A 23302-nucleotide genomic window follows, 5' to 3' on the forward strand; every position below is an offset into this window, starting at 1 on the left:
CTTCGAAAGCGCATGATTAAATGCTACATTTGGTCAGTCCTCTTATATGGTGTCGAAGCATGGACATTAAAAATATCCACCATTAACCGTTTGGAGGCCTTTGAAATGTGGCTGCACAGACGTATACTGAAAATACCATGGACGGCTATGCTGACAAATGTGGCAGTCCTTAAGAGAGCAAATGCTACCCGCGAGCTGCTTGATAACATCAAATATAGAAAGATGGCCTATTTCGGACACGTAGTAAGATGAAACGGGTATAATATTCTTCAACTTACTATGATGGGTAAAATCGAAGGACGCAGAGGAATTGGTAGAAAGCAGGCCTCTTGGTTGAAGAATATCCGGGAGTGGACAGGAATAAAGAAAGCAGAACACCTATTTAGAATAGCTCGAGACAGAGACAGTTTCGCCATGTTAATCGCCAACGTCAAGGGGACTTGATAGGGCACGTTAAGAAGAGAAGTTCTATATTCAACAACTTTTTTAACAAATAAACACTGCAAGATTATTAAATAACTTATTTAGAAATATCTGCTTAAAAATTAATGCCAGGAAACTAAGTGTAGATTTTTACAATAAAAACACCTGTAGGAACTTTCTATTTGCAACAAGTTGTTGGCTGTTTTATTAGTATTAGGAACTTTTTTAGTTTAAGACAACTCATAAACTAATTAATAAAATGCAATTATTCTTTTCAGAATTTCAACGGCAATTTCGGCGTAAGCTATCAAGACCTGACGATCCTCCGGGACCCCGATCTGGACAATCTGAAACCCTCCCCGCTGATCGAGCATTTCATCAAACACAGAAAACATCGTTCCCTACCAGTTAACGACTCGACCGCCTTGTCATCAACGAAAACTTTAAAATTAGACTCCAAACGGGAATGCGCATCTAATTTTAAACCATCTTCAAGCAGCGAACCCAACATATTAACAGTAGTAGACAGTCAGCAAAATTCAACGAGTAATATTTGTGTGTCTAGTGTACCAAAGGACTTGAATTTCATTAGTGATTTTACGAAAAGTGTTTCGAGGCCAAATAGTGATTCGGTCGCGTTGAAAAATTGGAATTTGGCCGATTTTCAGCCGGGAAAGTGTAATGAAACTGACCTAATCGCCGAAGACATGGCACAATACAAAAGAGAAGGTAGTTATGCCGAAGCTATCAGCAATTCACAGTATAAGAGGGAAGGAAGCTATGCGGAGGCTATGGCTAATAGAGTTGATCTCAGCGATGACGAACATAGTTTGTACAACAGGAAAAAGCCAAAATTGCCTAAAACACCTATAGTGGAATTCGATAAAAAAGTACTTAAAGCCATCTCCGAACAAAGTTTGCAAAATAGCAACCAAAACCTACAAGAAACTATCATCTACGTACCAACACCTGTTTTCGTAACTCCACAACGAAATGTAGTTAGTACTCCAAATTTAGCAATCGACAAAATGGAACCAGATGATGAAATATGTTACGAAGATGAACGCACAAAATCATCTCTAGACTTAGCCCGAAAAGGCAGTATCATCAAATCTAGCACCAGTACCAGCGGCTTATCAGACGCTGATGATAAACCTCTGGCCTCTGTTCGCAGTTTTACCGGTTCTACCAACTCTAAAGGAGTTCACTTTTCTCCGGTAGTATCTGAGGTGAACTGGAAAGATGACTCGGTGTCTACTGTTACACCGGATCGGGAAAGTAGTTATAGCTTAGGTAGCTCTTCGCCTGATAGGAGTTCGCCTCCCAGGGAGTTAATTAAACCTAAGGCAGTGCGGTTAACTTCTTCGCAACCGGATCTATCTGATGATAGCAGCAAGAAGGAGTTTATAACCAATTTGAAGAAGTTTAGGGCGGAAGTTAGTAAGAGCCAGCCAGATGTGGCCAAATTTAGGAGAAGAGGTATGTTGTTTTTATTTGTGAATGTATATTTTTGATTTATTGTGAAGTGTGGTTTGACAATCACTTTAGAGTTACTTTTTTAATTAAACATAGACAAAAACTTTTCAATATTGCCGCCAATTTGACGTTCATATTTATTAATTCTGTGTTAATTTATGTAAGGTTTATAATAAATGTTCCCTTTAAGTGTTTGAGTATGAGTTATACAGAGTAGACCAAAAGTATCTTCTTCTTCTTTGTGTGCCGTGCTTGTTTTCAAGCGTTGGCTATCATAGTATTAACAAGCTGATGAAATGTTTGTCGGTCGGCAGCTATATGAAACAATTATTCCTTGACCGTTCGCAGCATTGTCTAATGTTACGCAGCCAGGAGAGTGGTTTTCTTCCAACCTAGCGTTTTCCTTCGATTTTGCCCTGAATGATCAACCGGAGTAAGCGATATTTAGGTCCTCTCATTATATTACCGAAGTAATGAACCTTTCTCATTTTTATGACGTTGATCAATTCTCGCTCTTTGTGCATGGTCTCCAGTACGCGTTCGTTGGGTATGTGTGCTGTCCATGGGATTCTGAGCATGCGACGTTAACACCACAACTCGAACACATCTAATTTGTTGAGATTCTTCACTTTTGTTGTCCAAGTTTCACATCCATAGAATAAAACGGACCAGACGTAGGCTAGCACTTCAATACTCTCAGACGTGTGGTCAATGAAAGACTTCTACTGCACAATACAGAACGTCAGCTAATAAAACTTTTTCGTTCAAGTTCTATTCTGGTCGAAATTTCCTAATCACTTTCAACCCTGCAGTCAATCCAACTACCCAGATATCTAAAGTGTTCCACCTTTTTCCAGGATTTTGTTATCTAATTTTAGTACTGAGTATTTGATATTAATTTGTCCGACCACCATCCATTTTGTTTTCTTTGCGTTGATTGTTAAGCCCTTTGCAATGCGTTCGTTGTTTACAGCGTTCAACAGGGTTTGAAGGTCTTCCAGACTCTGCCATTATTTAGTGTCATCTACGTATGGAAACGTCTAAGTATTTCTTAAATGAATGGTCCAAATTATACAAAAACAGGGATAAACCCATATTGCAATATGAAGATTTTAAAATTTGTATGTTTACAATAAAGCCTCAGTTATACGACGCTAGTAACTCATAAGAGTCACTAAAACCGAGTACTGACTTTTAGTACTCTCCTTGTGTAAATTGGTGTTTTATATTTCAGACTGTGTTTTATATTCCGTACTCGCTACGAGTGGACATGCCAGACAAGTAAATAGAAAGCAAACCTATTTACTAAAACGAGTAGGTTCCTCAATGACGCATTGCCATCCTTCAATGATGCATTGGCACCGTAGAGACCGGTTAGACGATTCTAGTAGTTGGCACTAATAGTGATTAGTTGAGATGCTAAGAAGTCTCCGAAGGCGCTTCAACACATTAAAAAAAGATTTTAGCGTGTGGACGCCACTATCCCTGTGAAACACTCGCCACCAGCACTCGTTCAGTAACTGGTACGAGGAGTTACTAGGGTCGTGTAACTGAGCCTTTATATTCATACTTACCTCAATAAACTGTATGTATGTGGATCTTCAACTAACCCTACATTAAATCTAAAGTTTTATTGAAATTTGTAGTGTTCGGTCTACCTGTTGGACTGCCATCTTTTACTCGTCAAGTTTCGTCAAAGCACTTTACAATCTTTTGTACCGTCGGGTCGCCTTGTGGATAGGAGAATGGTTTAGAAAAGTATCGTTGAACGAGTTGGGAAGATATGTTCTGTCACCGTACCTCTTCATCATTAAAATAGTAATTCTCTATTTTTCATTAAAACATACTTATGTAGAGATTACATACATTATTGTAGAGATTTTAAAAATACATAAAACAACTGCCAGCTTTACTTATTAATATAATTTGTTTTCCAAAACTTTAATTGTTAGATTTACGAATTAATAGGTTTGTTCTAGCAAACAGTCAAACTAGTCAGAAACCGTCAGCAAACAGTTGGTCAGTGAGAAAACATAATAGGTGCGTTCGCGGGTACAGTTGACAAATTGTCGCCGACAATTTCTAACCTCACTTAATATTATAAATAATACCGTTAATAGATAGACATACAAGGTATATTTACTTTTAATTAATATTAATAACTAATTATTAAATTATACTAGGTAAATATACCTTGTGTATTTATCTATTAACAATATTATTTATATCATTTTAAAGTGCGCATGCGTTTTGCTGCTAATTTGTCGCCGACTAGTCTTCGACAGGCACCCGCGAACGCACTTAATAAATGCGTTCGCGGGTGCCTGTCGGCGACTAGTCGGCGACAAATTAGCAGCAAAACGCATGCGCACTTTAAAATGATATAAATAATATCGTTAATAGATAAATATTAAAGGTATATTTACCTATTATAATTTAATAATTAGTTATTAATATTAATTAAAAGTAAATATACCTTGTATATTTATCTATTAACGGTATTATTAATATTAAGTGAGGTTAGAAATTGTCGGCGACAATTTGTCAACTGTACCCGCGAACGCACCTAGTATCGTTCGCGGTAACGATCCTGTACTAGTCCAGGATTACTTCGCATGCGCACTTTAAAAAAGAGCGTTCGCGGTAAAATCGAGTTCTGAACTGCTAGTCCGGGATTTTGTCAGATTTGTCGTTCGCGGTAACCGAACTGCGAGTTCGGAACCAGTCCAACCGATCCTTGGGATCTGAAACGAACTCGGAGTCCGAATATGCGCAGTAGGAATTTCAAAATACTTACAAACATTTCTATATTGTTTTGTGCTTTAAACAGCTGATTTGTAGCGGTGTTTGGGTGTTTGCTTTTCATTCTCTGTTTATTTCATTTGTTTTTAAGACTGTGGTTTAACTCAAATGTTTAGAAATTTATTGATTGTGATTGTCAATAAAAATTTTGTTACATACTTTGATGTATAATTTTTACAGTTTATGATCATAAAAAAATAAAATACTTTTTAATATGAAAGTATAATATGTACTAAATACTGTGTGTCTCTTTAAAGTTAAATATTTATTTTATTTGTGATACAAAAATAACCAATGTAATGTAAAATGTACTACTTGAAAAAATGAATAAAATAACATAGGTATACTTATGGTATATATCTATGAAATCTTTATTAGACGAGGATACCCTAATATAATACATATTGATAAACAATACAATAATATGGACGTTAATATTAAAATATGTAAGTAGGTATTAGAAATATTAAAAATACTCCATGTAATTAATAACAATTATACAATAGCAGTAACCAGTAAAAGAGAACAAATTTTTTTCTAGAAAAAATATTTGGAGAATATTTTAACATGGTCTAGTAGCTTATTAAAGCCACTAAAACTTATAAATAACAATAAAAGATTTCATTAAACCATGCCTATTCATACTATAAACATATATCTGGTTGATCTGATCTAGTAAAATGTTCATGCAAATCTGAATTAAAATAACAAGTTCATCAAAATAAGATGGATACCTACATAAAAACTAGGTTATAATAGTGTTATGGACAGTGATGTGGGAACCCACATCACTGGTTATGGACTAGGTAGTTCTAAATTCGTTCGCGGTGTAAATCAATCCTGAACTGATTCTGAACCGCGCTTGCGTATAACCCGAGTACTAAGAGAATTCGTAACTAGTCCCGGACTTGTCCAGGATCGTTACCGCGAACGAAGCTATGACCCAGTGCTATCCCCTCTACTCGCGCTGGTCCACTATTCGCTGATGGTTTCAAACCGTTTGAAACTGATGCTAGAACAAACCCATTGTCAAAATCACAGCATTCTATATTTACCGAATTACGTACTTCAAAACTATTTCTCACTCAAAAGTTTTATTTATTTAAGACGTTCGGGACTAGATAAAATACCAAATTTGTATTACATTATGATTGAACTCGCATTGAAATGAGGATTCCACCAATAATACGATATACAGAGTAAAAAAAACAGTAAAATCCTGTATAAAGGGTATATTTAAAAACCCTCAAAAGGGCCACATCAAAATCACATAACTAATTTTCGACTGGTTTACCAGTCACCATCAGTGCTTTCGTGCAATGTACATGCTAACCACCAAGATAGTAGTTAACAAAAATATGTGGGTCAAAGCCCAGTAAAAGAAGTGCATCAAGGAAACATTGGTTTAAAAAGCTACATTAAATATGGATGTTTAAAATATTTAGCTAATCTGCCCTAGGTAACATCTGAGATGTGGATTTGACTTGTTTACATGTTGAAAGAATGACGGCAAGTGATTCTTGCATTCTTTCAACATGTAAACAAGCCAAATCCACATCTCTACCTAGGGCAGATTAGCTAAATATTTTAAACATCCATATTTAATGTAGCTTTTTAAACCAATGTTTCCTTGACGGACTTCTTTTACTGGGCTTTGACCCACATATTTTTGTTAAATACTATCTTGGTGGTTAGTTATACAGGATTTTACTGTTTTTTGTATTACATGGTATACAACCAACCACAGGAAAACTTTTTCCTTGTGAATTTTGATATACAGAGTGTTTTATTTAAAAAACCGAAGTAACTAATGTTATCAGAAAAATGGTAAATCTGGCAACATTGCATTCATCAAATTTGAAATCTCCTTATTACAGAATAAAGGCAAGCGTCCACAGGTCCGCATCGGACGCATCGTACGCATCGGATTAATTTTTCATACTGCGTCCACTGTATCGGCAGCGATCGGATTGCCGATGCCACTACCTGCTAGGGTAGAAAAATTACTAAGGTAGACTTTAAAATTGATTGTTTATTTATTTATTGGTTGTTTATTAATTGGTTGTTTATTTAATTTAATAATTAATTTATGCATATTAACTACATTTATTAGTATGATATTTTAATGTATCTGTTTAGTAATAAAAAATCCACAAAAACGTAAAATGTATAGTTCTTCTTTAAATATCTACAAAACGAAACATGCTAAGTACATACAACCTGATATTAAAAGAAAGCCTGTAATATTTACTACAAAATGCAATACTAATATACAATATACAGGGTGTACCACTTAAAAAATGAAAAAAATGTATTTGCAAATAGTGATCACATTGTATTTTATATTGATATACTATATACCTATGTCAAAGATATTAAATTATTTAAAAATGACACTATGCTGATAAACCTCTCATATGCCATTTTAAATTTTTCGAAAATTATTAACTTTGGACCTATAAAACCTTACACAAACTCTACATGTTTTTAAAAATAGATTCAAAAATTATTTGTAAACATTTTTTATCGGCATAGTAATATTACAGCTTACACACCAATTCAATTCTCTCGGTAGACCGCAAGCTATAGTAGAAACACGATGGTAGACCGCATAATAGCACCCATTTTTCTAAGTAATTATACATTTGAATATAAAGGAATACACAAAGCTGTTACAATTTACAACTATGTGTAATAAAGAATGGCGGTACAGAGCCCAATTTCAGAAATATGTTAGTGTATGTGGAAATTACTCTATAACTAAATAGAATATTGAAAAAAGGAGCCTGTACCGCGATTAAGAAAGACAAAAAATACACTTTCTTCAAATAAACTTTCTTATCCCGTTCCTAGATTTTGGGTCACATTGGAACTACTAAAAATCAATTTTTTTATAACAAGAAATCGAACGTCACTGACTTGGCAACATTTCGCACCTGTGTATAAAAATTATTGTTTTTGATGTCAGTGTCGAATTACCGACGCACTGTTGCCTCACTTTTGAAAGTTCGCAGAAATTTCGCAATCTTGAACCGCGTTTGTTGCTACCTGTTGATCGCTACTGTGTACTCTTAAATACATTTTTTGGTTTTCAACTACATACATACTTGTAACACACTTTGGTTGCTTTTTCATCTTTTGTGAGGGACAATAAAATGTCTCGCATCAACTTTACACTTCTCTCAGAAACATCATTAGCAAGTCTAATATTTTTTAAAAAGTTCATTGTTGTGATAGAAAAATGTGTTGTTTTTTTTTAACGAGAATAATTTTCATAGTTAGATACTCAAGATATCTTGAAAAAGACTAATAAACATGAAAAGTGAGTAATTTATGATATTTTAATCCCCATAATCAACTTATCATGGCCTGTAATATTTTTTCCAAATATACCTATATAAAATAACAGTTAAAACTGAGTTTACTTGTTTCATTACGGACAAGACGATCGTCAAAATGCAAATAGCCGTATATTAGCTCCCACTGGCCCAAGCGAAATTCCGTGGGGTGCGTCCACTGATCGGCATTCCGAATTATTCATCGGAACGCATCGCAAAAGTTGCCTCTTGAAGCAACCCTTCGGTATTCCCGATGGTGTGATCCGTACGATGCGGGTCAGTGGACGCAGGTACATAAGTTTTTGTACAAGGCAAACTAAAATCCGTTGCGTACGATGCGTCCGATGCGTACGATGCGGGTCTGTGGACGCTTGCCTTTAGTGCTGTCCGAAGGGTGCGCGACCGCGTATCGTATAAGTGCCGCTTGCAAACAGGCAATTTCCTCGTGGCATGAATGGCACGCATTAAAACGCTCGAACACTATTTGTTTATAGCTTTGTTAAACAATAAAAAAATTAATTTTTAGCAATGCGAATAATTAAAACCGGTATAATTTGACTGGAAATTTCAAATGCTGCAAACAGTTGCTATTTTATTTTTTAAGTTATTCGGGTTCAAAAATTGTAATTTTTCGATTTTTTGAAATTTCAACCGCGTTTACCTCGAAAACTATGCATCCTACGAAAAAACTTTTAGGAACATTTTTTGCTTATAATGACCCAAAAAAATACAAAAAAATGTTTTGTTTTGCGAGAAATCGCTGTTATGTAATTCCTCAAGTTCTTTGTTTATAACAATCTTATCGATAACCGGATCAACTGTTACCCAAAAAATTCGTGTTCTACGGGTCAAAATACATAAAAAAAAACTTGGGTAAGTCCATCTAAATAAAGAAGGCCGTTGTACGACAGCACTAAATAGACATATCCCAGTTTTTGTACCGGGTGTCCCAATAAGAATGGCTCTCGGCCATATCTCAGGAACCATTTATAGTAGAGCTTTGAAATAAAAAATTTTATAACAAAAGTTGCCTCAGGAAAAGCCTGGAAATTATTTTCATAATTGTGGGACCACCGCTAGAGGGCGTAATTGAATATCAAAAATTAAAAAATCTAAATTTTTCAAAATTTTCCTAATGAAGGGGCACTGGAAATCCGATCATCGTATTCTTCATAAAATTCTACGCATATTTGATGTGACAAGTTTAGGTCTACCTTTGGAAATAAGAGGTGGGGGTGAGTGGGAACCTTGTTACGAAAACCTGGCTGTGAGTCCGGTTCTGCTTAATCAAATTTTGCAAACTTGGTCTTGTTGAAGACAGATCTTTTTCGTCAATGTAAAAGTTATGATTTCGAACCAACTTACTGAGTAATATGCCAGCTAGAAGGCGTTATTTAATTTTTTTCAGAAATCTAGTGCTCCTTGGAAAATATTAAATACAAACATGCATTTTTAATACCATATTATAAAATTAGACAAAATTAGCAACAGAATAGCGAAAACCGCATCTTAATACCTTTTTTCTATCTCGAGATATCTTACAAAACGTGTAAATTTAAAAACATAACTGTTACTGTCACCGGTAAACGAAATAATTCATTAAAAGTAGTGTGCTATGGAAACAACAAAGAAACATTTTCCAGCTGTCAACGTATATTAGGTATTTTCAACGCTTCTCATTTGTTTCGAGCCTCGTTTATAGCTCGTATATTAATATTATACACGGATTATACGGCATATGACAGAGGCTCGAAACAAATGAGAAGCGTTGAAAAGCCATATTACAAAGAAATAAAAACAACTATTTAGTGATGACATAAACGTTCAAATTTTTGCCCATCATTTTCGTTGCAAACATTTACTCTTTCAAGAGTAGATTGAACAGCAGTCTCAATTTCTGCTCTCGATATGCTTTGAATGACGTTTAGTATTCTCTGGATAATGTATTCTAGAGTAGTGTATGATGGGCAACAATTTGAATATTTAGGTCGCCACTAAGTAGTTCTTTTTGTTCTGTGTTATATTTAATTTTAATAGTATTGTTTCTCTTTATATTGTTGTTTTAATTAATTATATTTTTATACGTTGACATCTGGAAAATGTTATTTTGTTTTTTTTCCACAGCACACTACTTTTCATTAACTTAGTATACCGGTGATAGTAACAGTTATGTATAAAATTTACACGTTTCTCGAGATATCTTGAGATAGACAAAAGGTATCGACATGCGGTTTTCGCTATTCTATTGCTAATTTAATCTAATTTTATAAAGTATGATTAAAAATGCATACTTGTATTTAATATTTTCCAAAGAAAACTAGATTTCTGAAAAAAATTAAATAAGGCCTCCCAGCTGGCTTATTACTTATTAGGATGGTTCAAAATTATCACGCTTACATTGAAGAAAAAGATCTGTCTTCAACAAGACCCAGTTTTCAAAATTTGATTTAGCAGAACCGGACTTACAGCCATTTTTTCATAACAAGGTTCCCACTCACCCCCACCTCTTATTTGCAAAGGTAGAGTTAAACTTGTTAAATCAAATATGCGCAGAATTTGATGAAGAATACAATAATCGGATTTCCAGTGCCCCTTCATTAGGAAAATTTTGTAAAATTTAGATTTTTTTATTTTTGATATTCAATTACGCCCTCTAGCGGTGGACCCACAATTATGAAAATAATTTCCAGGCTTTTCCTGAGGCAACTTTTGTTATAAAATTTTTTATTTCAAAGCTCTACTATAAACCGTTCCTGAGATATGGCCGAGAGCCATTCTTATTGGGACACCCGGTACAATGCGGATATCCATTTAAGAGATAATATTTATGACATTTCCAGACTTTGGTTAACTCTGTATTTAAAAATACATATTCACATAGACAAGACTATTGAAAGTCTTCTCTAAATTGATTGACGCAATTTACTTCATGAATAGATAGTTTTAATCAAAATTTCTACTTAATTCATTGAAATTAATATTAACATAAAAACGATTGTTATTTTTTTAACTAGAAGCCTCGTTATTGTTGCTACCTGATTATTAGAAAAAATATGTCTTATTAATAAATCAAATGACCCTGGAGTTATACCTGTGACACTCGTACTCGTTAAATGTTTCCCGTGTGTAGTATTGAAAAACTTAATACCGATGTTTAACAAATGCTTTAATAAATAACAGATACAAATCCGTTGATTACCAACTGATTGGCTTAAGTCAACATTCGTCAAAATACCAGTGATAATCGGACAATAAGTCTGATGAGTCACATTTTGAAGATATTCCTACGAGTAATACATAGCAGAATATACGAGATATTTTTGAAGACAGAATTAGCAATACTCAATTCGAATTTAGGAGTTACTTGGGTTACGATTAGCGTTACCAGGTGTCCCGATTTGCGCGGGACATCCCGATTTTAAGGGGTCTGGGGACGCGTACCGATTTGTACCTGATCGGGACACTAAATGTCCCGATTTTCACCCACGAAAACCAATTTCAGGAGAACTTGCAGTTAATTTTATAAAAACAAGGCACTCCTAAAAGCGGCAAAATCGAATGAAAAATATAATTTTAATAAAAAAGAAATAATTTACTTAATCTACGATTTTTTTTTTGTAATTTCGTCTGATTATTATTATGTAGGATTAAATACAGATTATAGAAACACCTTGTAGTCCAGTAAATGAACGGGAAATACGGCGATACCGTGTAATTTTCAGGATCAACTTCGAATTGCTTGAAAAATTTGGACGGCTTGTGCCGTTGATTGCTTTTACTCGGGGGGTGACAGTTACCCCTAGTTGGGGGTGAAAAACTACGCGTTTAAAATAAGTCCGGAGATGGATAAATTGACTAAATTCTAAGCAATTTTAGGTCTATAAAATTTTAACTTAGTTAATACTTTACGAGTTATTTACGATTGAAAATGTTTATTTTTCGAAAAAAAAAATCACGTTTTCAGGCGATTTTCACAAATAACTCAAAAAGTAAGTATTTGATCGAAAAAAATATTCTTAGCAAAAATGTAGCATAATATAAAAAAATGAAAAAAAATGTGAACTCGTAAAGTCTATAGACCCAGCAAAAGCAAAGTTGTAGCTCATGAAAAATACGTTTTTATTCGTCAAATTCAAAATCAAATGTTTCAACGTGAAATAACCAAGAAATAAAGCACTTTTAGGGAAAAACCAATTAAATTTTTTTTAATAAAGCTTTATTATGTTTTAAAAAAGTTTCTAGCATCAAAACTAAGTGAGTTATGTTCAAAATCAAGTTGACTCCTTTTTTTTGGTAAAAAAATCGTGAAAATCTCCCCCTGCTTAGCACCCCAAATGAAATTAATCGTTACCGCTTTACAAACAATTTACTTTACTTATGTATTTTTTACATGATTGAAAGGGCCTGAACGAGTAAATAATCACGAGTGTATGCAAAATATGGACATGGACAGCCATATTTTAACCAATTTTTGTCTTACAGAAAAACAAAATGAATCTATCATATTTATAAAAGCAAAACCTACCTACTTTTTACTCCTTGAGATTCTTAGTATCCGTAATATTTTTATTTTCCAATATTTTAGAAAATTTTTTTTAATATAAAATGAATTTTATTCAAAACTAAGCACTCCCAACCGGTAAACTTTACAGACCGTATAAACAATACACATATAAAGTAAATGGTAAAGCGGTAACGATTAACTTTATTTACGGTGCTAAATAGGGGGAGATTTTCACGATTTTGTTTACCAAAAAAAAAGGGGCCAACTTTATTTTGAGCCTAACTCTCTTAGTTTTAATGCTAGAGGCTTTTGTATAAAACAAAATTAAAAATTTTTTTAAACACTAAAAAATTTTAATAGGTTTGCTCGAAAATTGCTTAATTTTTTGGTTATTTCAAGTTAAAAAATTTGATTTGGAATTTGACGAATAAGAACGTATTTTTGAGGAGCTACACCTTTGCTTTTACTGGTTTTATAGACTTTCTGAATATACTACAATTATTTTGCTTTTTTAAAAGCTACATTTTTACTAAGAATATTTTTTCGATAAAATTACTCTAAAAGTATTGACTTAGATTAAAAATTATATAGAACAAAAGTTTTTTAGAGTTAGTCAGTTGATCCATTTTGGGACTTACTTTAAACGAGCGTTTTTTTACCCCCGAAAAGGGGTAACTGTAACTGCCACCCCCAAGTAAAAGCAACCAACGGTACAAGTTGAACTTGAAGAAGACAGTAAGTAGAACCTAAAACCAGATTTTCATGCAATTAGGAGTTGATTGAAAATTACACTTCAAAACGGTCATTTACTGGGCTATTGTTGTTTATTTGTCCCGATCTACAACCCTAAATCCCGATTTGTTTTTGCTTATGTACCGATTAAAAACAAATCAGACCTGGCAACACTAGTTACGATAGAAGCCTTCTTCTGTATCCAAGCAGGCAGGTGCGGATACAGAGGAGGGCCAACGGGGCCATGGACCCCTATTGCATTTGGTCTATAAGTATCTTTTTATTATTTATTTTTTTGTGTAAACTTTAAACTTCAAGCGATCAGTAGAACATTAAATATAAACGACAACCGCTTCCAAATAATTGAAAGAAACCATAAAATCCAATAAAAGCAGCCTTCTCTGAAAAATAAACTACAGGCGCATTTATTTCTTACCATTATCATCATCAATGGCGCTACAACTCTTCGTGAGTCTTTGCCGCGTTTACTATTGCCTTCCATGTTTGTCGGTCCTGTGCCACTAATTCCCATTGTCGCACTCCCATTTTCTCTAGATCTTCTTTGGCTGCATCTTTCCACCTTTTTCTAGGCCGCCCAACAGACCTTCTTCCATCTTGCCTTTCCCAGAACACATTGTTTATAAGGCGATTTTCGTTACTGCGTATCACATGCCCTGCCCATTTGAGTCTATTAGCCTTTATATTTCTTACCGATGGAACCATAAACAACGGTTATACATATATTTTTGTCAATTCAAAAAATAACAAAAATAATATTTTAAAATGCAAATACGTTAAACTGGGTATAAACCTTATCTCATGAAAAGTCACGTATCAAATTTGCAATACAATAAAGATATAAAAAATTTAAATTATACTAGATAATCTAGGCGTACCCATTGACAGTAGAAAGGTTAATATTATCTCACAGTATTAAAGTATCTTGCTACTTTACTTTATGCCCATTACTTGTTCAATACTTACTCCATATTCCATCGGTTTTCCAGTTTACATCTTATTGGTTACACTATTATTGTCTTTTGTTTCACGAAATCAAGACACCATAAGTATTTATAAGTTGTTTATAACAACATAATATAGACCGGGGCATTTAGCACTAAAAACACCCAAATAAATCGACTTTTTAAATACAGCACCTAGAGACTTGCAATTTTTTGCATTATGTTCAGGATGACGTCAGGAAAAAGTCTATTATTAAAAAATGGGTGAAAATTCACAATTGCACTTTAAGTGCATAAACATGTCAAACTCAGTGTACTAAGGACCAAATTTTGTTATTCGGCGGGTTTTTGGGGTCACTGAACACGAATACGCCGTCAGAACTTACCTCCAGATCATCTGGTGCCCAAGGTGCAAGAGACGTCATCTTCTGGAGTTTCGATGGTTTTCGGCATTTAATTTATGCAAATGAATTATTGAAGGGTTTTGAGGTCGCACCTGGTGCCCAAGGTCAATGAAAAGGGTCTCATCTTCTAGAGTTTCCGGGGTTTTCGGCATTAAATTGATACAAACGAATTAATCACAGGTTTTTGGGATCTCTAAACACAAATATGTCATGAGAATAGACCCTCGAACAGAACAGGAAAACCCTCGAAACTCCAGAAGATGACGTGCCTTAGTAGTGACCCTGGGCACCAGGTACTCCGGAGGTCAATTCTGATGGCATATTCGTGTTTAGCGACCCCAAAAACCCATTAGCAATCCATTTGCATCAATTTAACGCAGAAAACCCCCGAAACTCCAGAAGATGACTTCCCTTGCAGTGACCTTGGGCAACAGGTGATCCGAGGGTCGGTTTTGATGACGTATTCGTGTTCAGTGACCCCAAAATCCCCCCTGAATAACAAAATTTGGTCATTATTATACTGATTTTGACATGATTATGCACTTTTGGATGCATTTTATGCACTTTAAAGTGAAATTATGCATTTCCACCCATTTTTGAACAGTAGACTTTTCCTGACGTCATCCTGAACATAATGCAAAAAACTGCAAGTCTCTAGGTGCTGTATTTAAAAATATCGATTTATTTTGTGTTTAATGCCCTCGTCTAATATAACATTTATATAACAAAGACATATCAATGTACATCAAATATGAGTTATAAATAGGTAATTTTATTTGTTTGAAAAAAAATCCTATAAATATGGTTGAATAGCTAATGAGATAAAACCAATTCTTCATAGTCAATTACAATTATTTTTATTGGAAAATGTGTAGAACGCCCCCAGCATTTTACTCTCACATTTCGAAAGCTTGTATTATTGTGGATGAAGAGTATTTAATTTTTTCAATACCTACTCATGACATATTGGCTATTTAGGAAAACGCAATGATTCGATGCACTCCTTACTTGTAAGTGAACCCGTAACAAGGATATTTTACAAGTAACTGTTCACTGTTTATTTCCTTTTACCTCTGCAGCATTCCATTCTTGACATTTTCAACTTTGGCAGTCGCCACAAACCAGATGTGAAAAAGTTTCATGCTTCGGCAAAATGCCAATATTTTTATAGAAGGTTAAGTTACTTGTATTTCCTGAGGTGTAACTGACAAAAAAATATTCGAAGTGGATTAGTAAAGGTAACCGTTTCAAACAATTTCTGAAATGTCAAATATACAGGGAGGCCGAAAAGTCTGTTTATAGTAATAATAATAATGTTTCAACACCGCGCCAACGTTTGTTGGCGTTTCGGCGCATGAATCGCAATTGAAAGGAGCTGAGGAAACTGCTGACACTGTTTATTTTCAACAAGATGGCGCTCCACTCCATTTTGATCTCACTGTTCTCACCCACGTGAATGAAATTTTCCCGGGCCGATGGATTGGACGAAGTTCTCCAAAATGTCCTTGCCTCCAAGTAGTCCAGATTTGAAAACGCCGGAAAGTGCACTGTGGAGTTTCATTCAAAAGGGGAGGTTACAAAACGCAAATATACATTTCGAATGAGGACTTGCAAAACGGAGTTCGCCAAGCTTTTACATCATTTACTCCTTTTTAGTTTCACTTTGATTTTCAAAGAGTAAGCGATACAGTAAGTTCAGAGTCGCAAGTTCGGTGCTAGCCACCGAAGGAGCAACACGTACGAGCGGAGCGGAGCAGAGCAGCGACAACGCCAAAGAAGTGGGAGTGGCTTGACTGGGGACTTATTAGTTCTGCCCTGAATGTAAGCAGGGTAAACAGTTGAGCGCTTCTTACTCTCTGAGGCGAGAAGAGTACGAGGAGCCAAACGGTGGACGAAGTGTACGATTAGCAGGAATTTTCATTCCAACCACGAATGTAAGCGTGGTAGCGAAATCGTGCACTTCTAAGCCCTAGGCTAGAAGCAGAGGCAAAGGCCGTTCTACTGGATGTGGTGAACTTAGGGAATTTGATTTTATTGGATTCTCTGAGACGCCACAGCTAGAGTTCGGTCAGCAGAAGAAGAAATAGTGGGCTCGACGTGAGCCCACTACGGGATACCTACTGTGCCTCCGTAAGGGATGGGTGCAATTTAAAACATTGCACCTCGACACTGCATAGGTGTTGTTTATTTATCAACACTGTTGCAGCCCCGGCCCCTAGGTCAGTAGGTTGAGAACAGCAAGTGGAACCCGTACCTAGTTCTGTCTGGGTACGTGAACAACCGAGCGTGGTGCAGGGAGCCAACCCTGAAGTCGAGCTGGCGTCGGGCCAGTCGGCAGAAAAAAAGGCTTCGTCAAAACTAGGACAGTTCGCCCCCCAACCCCACAAGATTGATAGAGCTAGGTCTCAATCATTGCCCCGTTCTATGGCACATTCCCTGCCAATATATGAGGGCTCACGCAAAGTGGGCCCAAACCCTTTTCAGGAAATCAGCTCTGACACTGAGGGATACTCATCCGTGGATGATGCGAAAAGCGAGAAAGATGGCTTCAAACTCCCCAGGAGCGAGAGGAAAAAGGAGAAATCCAAAAAGAAGAGAGAGGAGACTAAGAAGGGCGGCGAAGAACCCAAGAAAGACGGTAAAAAACCAGAAGTAGAGCCCATGGTAGAAGACGAGGCCGTGCAGGCAAACAGAGGCACTACCAAACGTACCAAAGAGAGTGACAGCGAAGATAAAGAAGACAAGAAAGAGAAGATAAAAAAGAAGAATGGCAATGAAGACACTTCAACCTTGATAGAGATGCTGAAAAAGATGTTGGCAGATCAAGAAGAAAAAAACGAGCGACTCACAATCGAAAACGAGAGACTAAAATACCAAATGATGGAAATGTCAAAAAAGATGGACGCCATGATGGAGCTCATGAAGCAGTCAAAACAACCGACGCCAGCCCCCGAAACCACTAAGCCAAAGCTACAGCCACTCCCTGAAGCATTAAAGCCAAAACCATCCGCAGGTGAGAGACTGACGAACATTCGAGGTGCAAAACCAAAAACCAAAGAAGATTTCCCAAAATTGAAATCCCAAATTCCAAAAGAAGATGCGACGTCATGGGAAAACCAAGCAAAAAATGCCATGAGGGCTGCTTCCCCCCCAGCACAAGATACCTACAACCTGCCCCGAGGTCAAATCCCACCAATCCATCCAGCCACGAGCGCAGGTGGAGGTGCGCCTCCGCCAAGACGTCCCAGTGTCTCAGAGTCGGAACAGATGGTAACAAACCAAGAAGAAGAAGCTGCCGTGTTGCCTGAAAAACAGGCAACATACCAACGTAAGCCGCCTGTAATAAAATTACAGAGCGTAAGCGAGACAGGGGCAATCCTAAATATAGCCCAAAAGCAAAATGTGGTCACGGTAAACAGGATCTCCAAGAGTGGTAGGGAAACCCTCATCCAGGCGAAAAGCCCGGAAGATTACCGCAAAATGACCCACATAATAGAGGAATATGCGAAGTCCATGAAAGACAGAAGATTACAGTGGATAGCCTTCCCATTTGAGGAAGAAGTAAAACCCAAAGTGGTAATAAGAGGGCTACCCACAAATACCACAGAGGCAGACATAAAGAACGAAATGGCAGCTCAATACAACATTGACTGCCAAGCAGCCAAAAATATGTCCTCAAGAACCGGACCAAGAAGACAATTGCCGATGTTTGTTGTGACTCTGAGCCAGGGGGACGTCGAGGCGGCGAGGCGTATAACCAACCTGTGCCACATGAAGGTCGTGGTAGAGGACCTACGCAAGGCAACAGGACCCACGCAGTGCTTCAACTGCCAAGGATTCCACCATGCCCAGAACGCGTGCCATAAGGATCCCAGGTGCGTCAAATGCGGCGAAGACCATTCCACAAAGCAGTGCCAACGTGCCAGAAAAGACAAAGCGACATGCGCCAACTGCAAAGGCAGCCATCCAGCCAGCTACAGAGGATGCCCTAGGTGCCCAACATGGGGAAAACCACCACCAAAGAGGCCACAGCAACCAACACAGCAAAGACGACCACAAGCAACCGGCGTCTCCTACGCCCAAGCCACCCAGAGTACGCAGAACAACATAGCGATCCCCCACGACGAAGACTACCTAGTCAACTTGGTCACCAACATAGTGACTAAGGTAGTCAAAGAAGTGATACTGGGCACCAGGGAGGCACAGAAGTAATGCTGGCAGACAAGGGATACTTGCGGATAGGCTCCTGGAACCCGGGCAGCATAGCAACAAATCAAAACATCATGGATGAACTCGCCAACAGATACGAGATGGACATCGTAGCAATCCAGGAGACCAAACTGACAAACAACTTCAGTCTAAAGTTCCCTGGGTACGATGTATATAGGAACGACCTCACAAGAAGATCAGGAGGAACGGCCATCCTAGTCAAGAAGGGAATCAAACACACCAGATTCACGACCCCACCACTGGTAAACATGGAGGCAACAACAATAGAAGTGAAAATGAGGCAAGGCGCAGTCAGAATAACATCAGCCTATGTAAGACCGCAAGACCCACTAATGGACGACGACCTCGATGCGTTCCTAAACATCGCTGAGACATCCATAATAATAGGAGACCTAAATGCAAGATCCCCCAACTGGAACGATAGAGCTACGAACAGAAACGGACGACTACTAAATAGCTACATAGAAAATAACGAAGATACACTGGCAATGGGCCCAGAAGAACCAACACACTTCCCAGGAAATGGACTTCCCACCCATATCGACATCGTTGTGGCCAAAAACCTAGGACTACAAGCAGAACTAATCACGCTGAACGAAGGTACAACAGATCACAACCCCATTCTACTGGAAATAGGAACATGGGAAGAAACAAACCCGCCGAAAAGAATAAAAAAGAAAATAAAGTGGACAAATTATAAAAGATTAGTGAGTGAAGGAATAAATATAGTGCCAGTTATAAATGACCCGCAACAAATAGAAGAAAAAGTCCTAGAACTAGAAAACATCATCCAAGAAGCAATCAGAAACAGCACAACAGAGGAAGAAGTCGAGATCCACACGGGAAGGTTCAAAGACATACCACAAGAAATACAAGACCTGATAAGGGAAAAAAATAGAGCGAAGCAAATAGCCAGAAGAACAAGAAACCGAGTAGACAAAACCTGGGCAAATACACTAAACAGAGAGGTCAAAACGGCTCTGCAACACCACCGCAGCGAAAAATGGGACAACTACGTACAAGAGATGGAAGAACTAGACTCAAACATGAAAAATGTTTGGAAGCTCCAGAAAATGATGAGAAGCGACAGAAAACCCATCCCACCTCTCCATGGAGAAAACGGCATGGTATATAAAATTGAGGAAAAAGCAGAGGTGATGAGGTCCACGCTCGAAAGAGAATGCAGGTTAAATTTCCACCAAGACGAAGACGCAGACTTCCTGGAAGAAGTCGAAGAACAAGAAGAAAGACCAGAAGACCCAGAAGACATCATTCCACCAACATCACCGGAAGAAATTAACGAACATATTAGAAACTGTTCACCGAGAAAAGCGCCTGGTCTAGACAAAATAACAAATAGAGCCCTAAAGTATTTGCCCAGGAGAGCCATAGTGTACTTTACAAATATAGTGAACGCGATATTAAGATATAAAATATTCCCAAACAGATGGAAAGAGGCCCATGTCATCATGATCCCAAAGCCTGGCAAGAACCACACATTCCCGCAGAACTACAGGCCAATCAGCTTACTTCCAGCGATCAGCAAGATAGTGGAAAGAATCATTCTCAGCAGACTGAAAGCGGAAACAACCAGATTAGATATAATCCCAGAAGCTCAATTTGGATTCAGGGCAGAGCATTCCAGCGAGCTACAAGTACTCAGACTAACTGAGTACATAGCAGCTGGATTCAACGACAAGCAGTACACTGGAGCAGCATTCCTGGACGTAAGCAAGGCTTTCGACAGAGTATGGCACAAGGGGCTATTATACAAAATGCGGGATTATGGGTACAGCGGAGCGATGACGAGGCTAATCTCGTCGTACTTAGGCGACCGGTGCTTCAGGGTTCGGATAGGACAAGTCCTGTCCGACCTCGGAAGCCCGGAAGCTGGAGTACCCCAGGGAGCGGTCCTGTCACCTCTGCTGTACACAATATACACCGCCGATGTACCTAGAACACCAGGAACCCTTATGAGCCTCTACGCCGACGATACAGCGATAGCGGCCAAACACAGAAATGTAGACATAGCAGTGACCAACCTGCAAACAGCGCTAGAAGACATCGAGGAATGGAGCATAAAATGGAAGATAGCCATCAACTCAGAAAAGACGCAAGCGGTACTATACAAGAAGGGAAGACAACAGCCAGAAGAACAGCTAACGGTACAGGACACCCCCATCGAGTGGAAAAATGAAGCAAAATACCTAGGAGTTATCATGGACAAAGGATTAACCTTCCAAAAACACGTAGAAGCCACAGTCCAGAAGGCCAACTTCGCGAGAGCAACATTAAGAGGACTCACAGGCAGAAAAAGTAAATTAAGACTAAAAACAAGGTTAAGACTAATAAACAGCATAATATTACCGGTATTAACATACGCATCTCTCGCATGGGGACAAGTATGTAAAACCCACAAAAAGAAGATACAAGCAGTCCATAACAACAGCCTAAGAGAAGCAGCCAGAGTCCCAAGATACGTAGCAGAACGATTCCTGTTTAGAGAACTGCAACAGGTGAGAGTCACCGAAGTGATGACAGACAAGGCAAGGGTCAAATTCGCGGATCTGGAGCACCACCCAAGCCACATACTGCGAGAGATGCTAGGGTATGACGCGTTCCACCGATGGAAGCACAGACGTCCTAAACAACAAATAGTGAACTAAAGCGATAAAGTGAAAAATAAAGTAAAAGTGATAGTAGTCAGTTCGTAGCTCGAAACTCCAAGTGCCGAAGAAAACACGAAACCCAAGCGTAGGTCCAACATCACGATCAGGTAAGTAAACCAGTAGAAAATTAGAGGAAAAGGCGCAAGCCAAACAAAAAAACACAAAAAAAATAACAAAAAAAGGCGTAAGCCAACAAAAAAATCACACAAAAAACAAAAAAACCCAAAAAGATCTTGGGCTCCGAGCCATTGTACCGAGCCCAGTTGGGCCTGGTGCAATGGCTTGGGCCCCAAGCAACCAAGCAATTTTAGTTCCCGCGGATAAGTAAATAAGAGGATAAAGGCATAGAGCGCATCACGCTGGGCCTAGTTTTTGCATTCGATTAGGGCACCACAATGGAATCTTATTACCCAGGGTTCCATTGTGAAGAGCATTTGGCTACGATAGTTGTGCCCCCATCGCGCATCAGCGTGCTATGGGGGGGAAAGGGATGGCCTGGGGCATTGGAGCGAGGTGGGGTGATCCCTGTTTTACACTCGGGTCAAAACACCTCGCCCCAATGAATTGTTACACCCGAATGTACTTTTTCGATAGGGTGGACATCTCCCACAGGTCGGGTTTAATCAAATTGCTTGCTTGCTTGCATCATTTACTCCGGGCATAAGATGGATGAACATACGAACATGGCGTCGTATCAAATTATGTTGCGCCAATGCAAGTATGCATACCGATGTTTTGGATAAATAAATAATTAATAAATAATTTACAAACAAAATTGTGTTATTTTTTACGTATGTAGTATAACAAAAACAATCCATTAGTGTAAAGAGACTTTCTGGCCACCCCGTACATATAGTTAGATATACAGGGTGTCCCGAAAAGATTGGTCATAAATTATACCACACATTCTGGGGTCAAAAATAGTTCGATGGAACCAACTTACCTTAGTACAAATGTGCTCATAAAAATAGTTACAGCCCTTTGAAGTTACAAAATGAAAATCGATTTTTTTCAATATATCGAAAACTATTAGAGATTTTTTATTGATAATGAACATGTGGCATTCGTATGACAGGAACATCTTAAAACAAAATTATAGCGAAATTTGTCCACCCCATAAAAATTTTATGGGGGTTTTGTTGCCTTAAACCCCCCCCCCCCCAAACTTTTGTGTACGTTCCAATTAATTCATTATTGTGATACCGTTAGTTAAACACAACGTTTTTAAAACTTTTTTGCCTCTTAGTATTTTTTCGATAAGCCAGTTTTTATCGAGATGTGTCTTCTTTTTTAATATGTTTACATAAAAATTTTATGGGGTTTTGTTCCTTTAAACCCCCCCAAATGTTTGGGTACGTTCCAATTAAACTGTAATTGTAGTACCATTAGTTAAACACAGTGTTTTTAAAACTTTTTTGCCTCCTAGTCTTGTTTTGATTTCACACCTTTTATCGAGATGTGGCTTCTTTTTCAAAATGTACCTAATAATGTAAATCATAATAGTTATTTATGAAACAGTTCCTGAAGTATGCTTTTTGCGAACGCACGCGATGTTTAGAGCACGATCGACATTGCGTAAGTTCGCAAAAAGCACTCTTACGCACAGTTTCATACAATACTTTAGCTACGATAAACAAATAAAAAAAAATTGTAAGTCTTCGTCACTCGAATTCATTTCTATTCTAATAATTTGAGAACTGTAACATTTAAAAATTCTAACTTCTTTCAAACCACAAAACTGTCAAATCTTTTGTTGTAATTT

General features: G+C 37.6%; 1 protein-coding gene across 6 annotated transcripts in view; it reads left to right on the forward strand.

Moving 5' to 3' along the window:
• Positions 1-23302, forward strand: part of LOC114328397 (uncharacterized) — a 635699-nt gene that overhangs the window by 181551 nt on the left and 430846 nt on the right. For all 6 annotated transcript variants that reach the window (XR_007698442.1, XM_050652454.1, XM_050652455.1 and 3 more), the window contains exon 4: positions 702-1902. Coding sequence is in view for 5 of the 6 variants with exons in the window: in XM_050652454.1 (XP_050508411.1) it covers positions 702-1902 (1201 nt within the window). In the remaining variant the exon portion in view is untranslated. The remainder of the gene's footprint in view (positions 1-701; positions 1903-23302) is intronic.

This window comes from Diabrotica virgifera, chromosome 5, assembly GCF_917563875.1.
Source record: "Diabrotica virgifera virgifera chromosome 5, PGI_DIABVI_V3a".
Lineage (NCBI taxonomy): Eukaryota > Metazoa > Arthropoda > Insecta > Coleoptera > Chrysomelidae > Diabrotica > Diabrotica virgifera.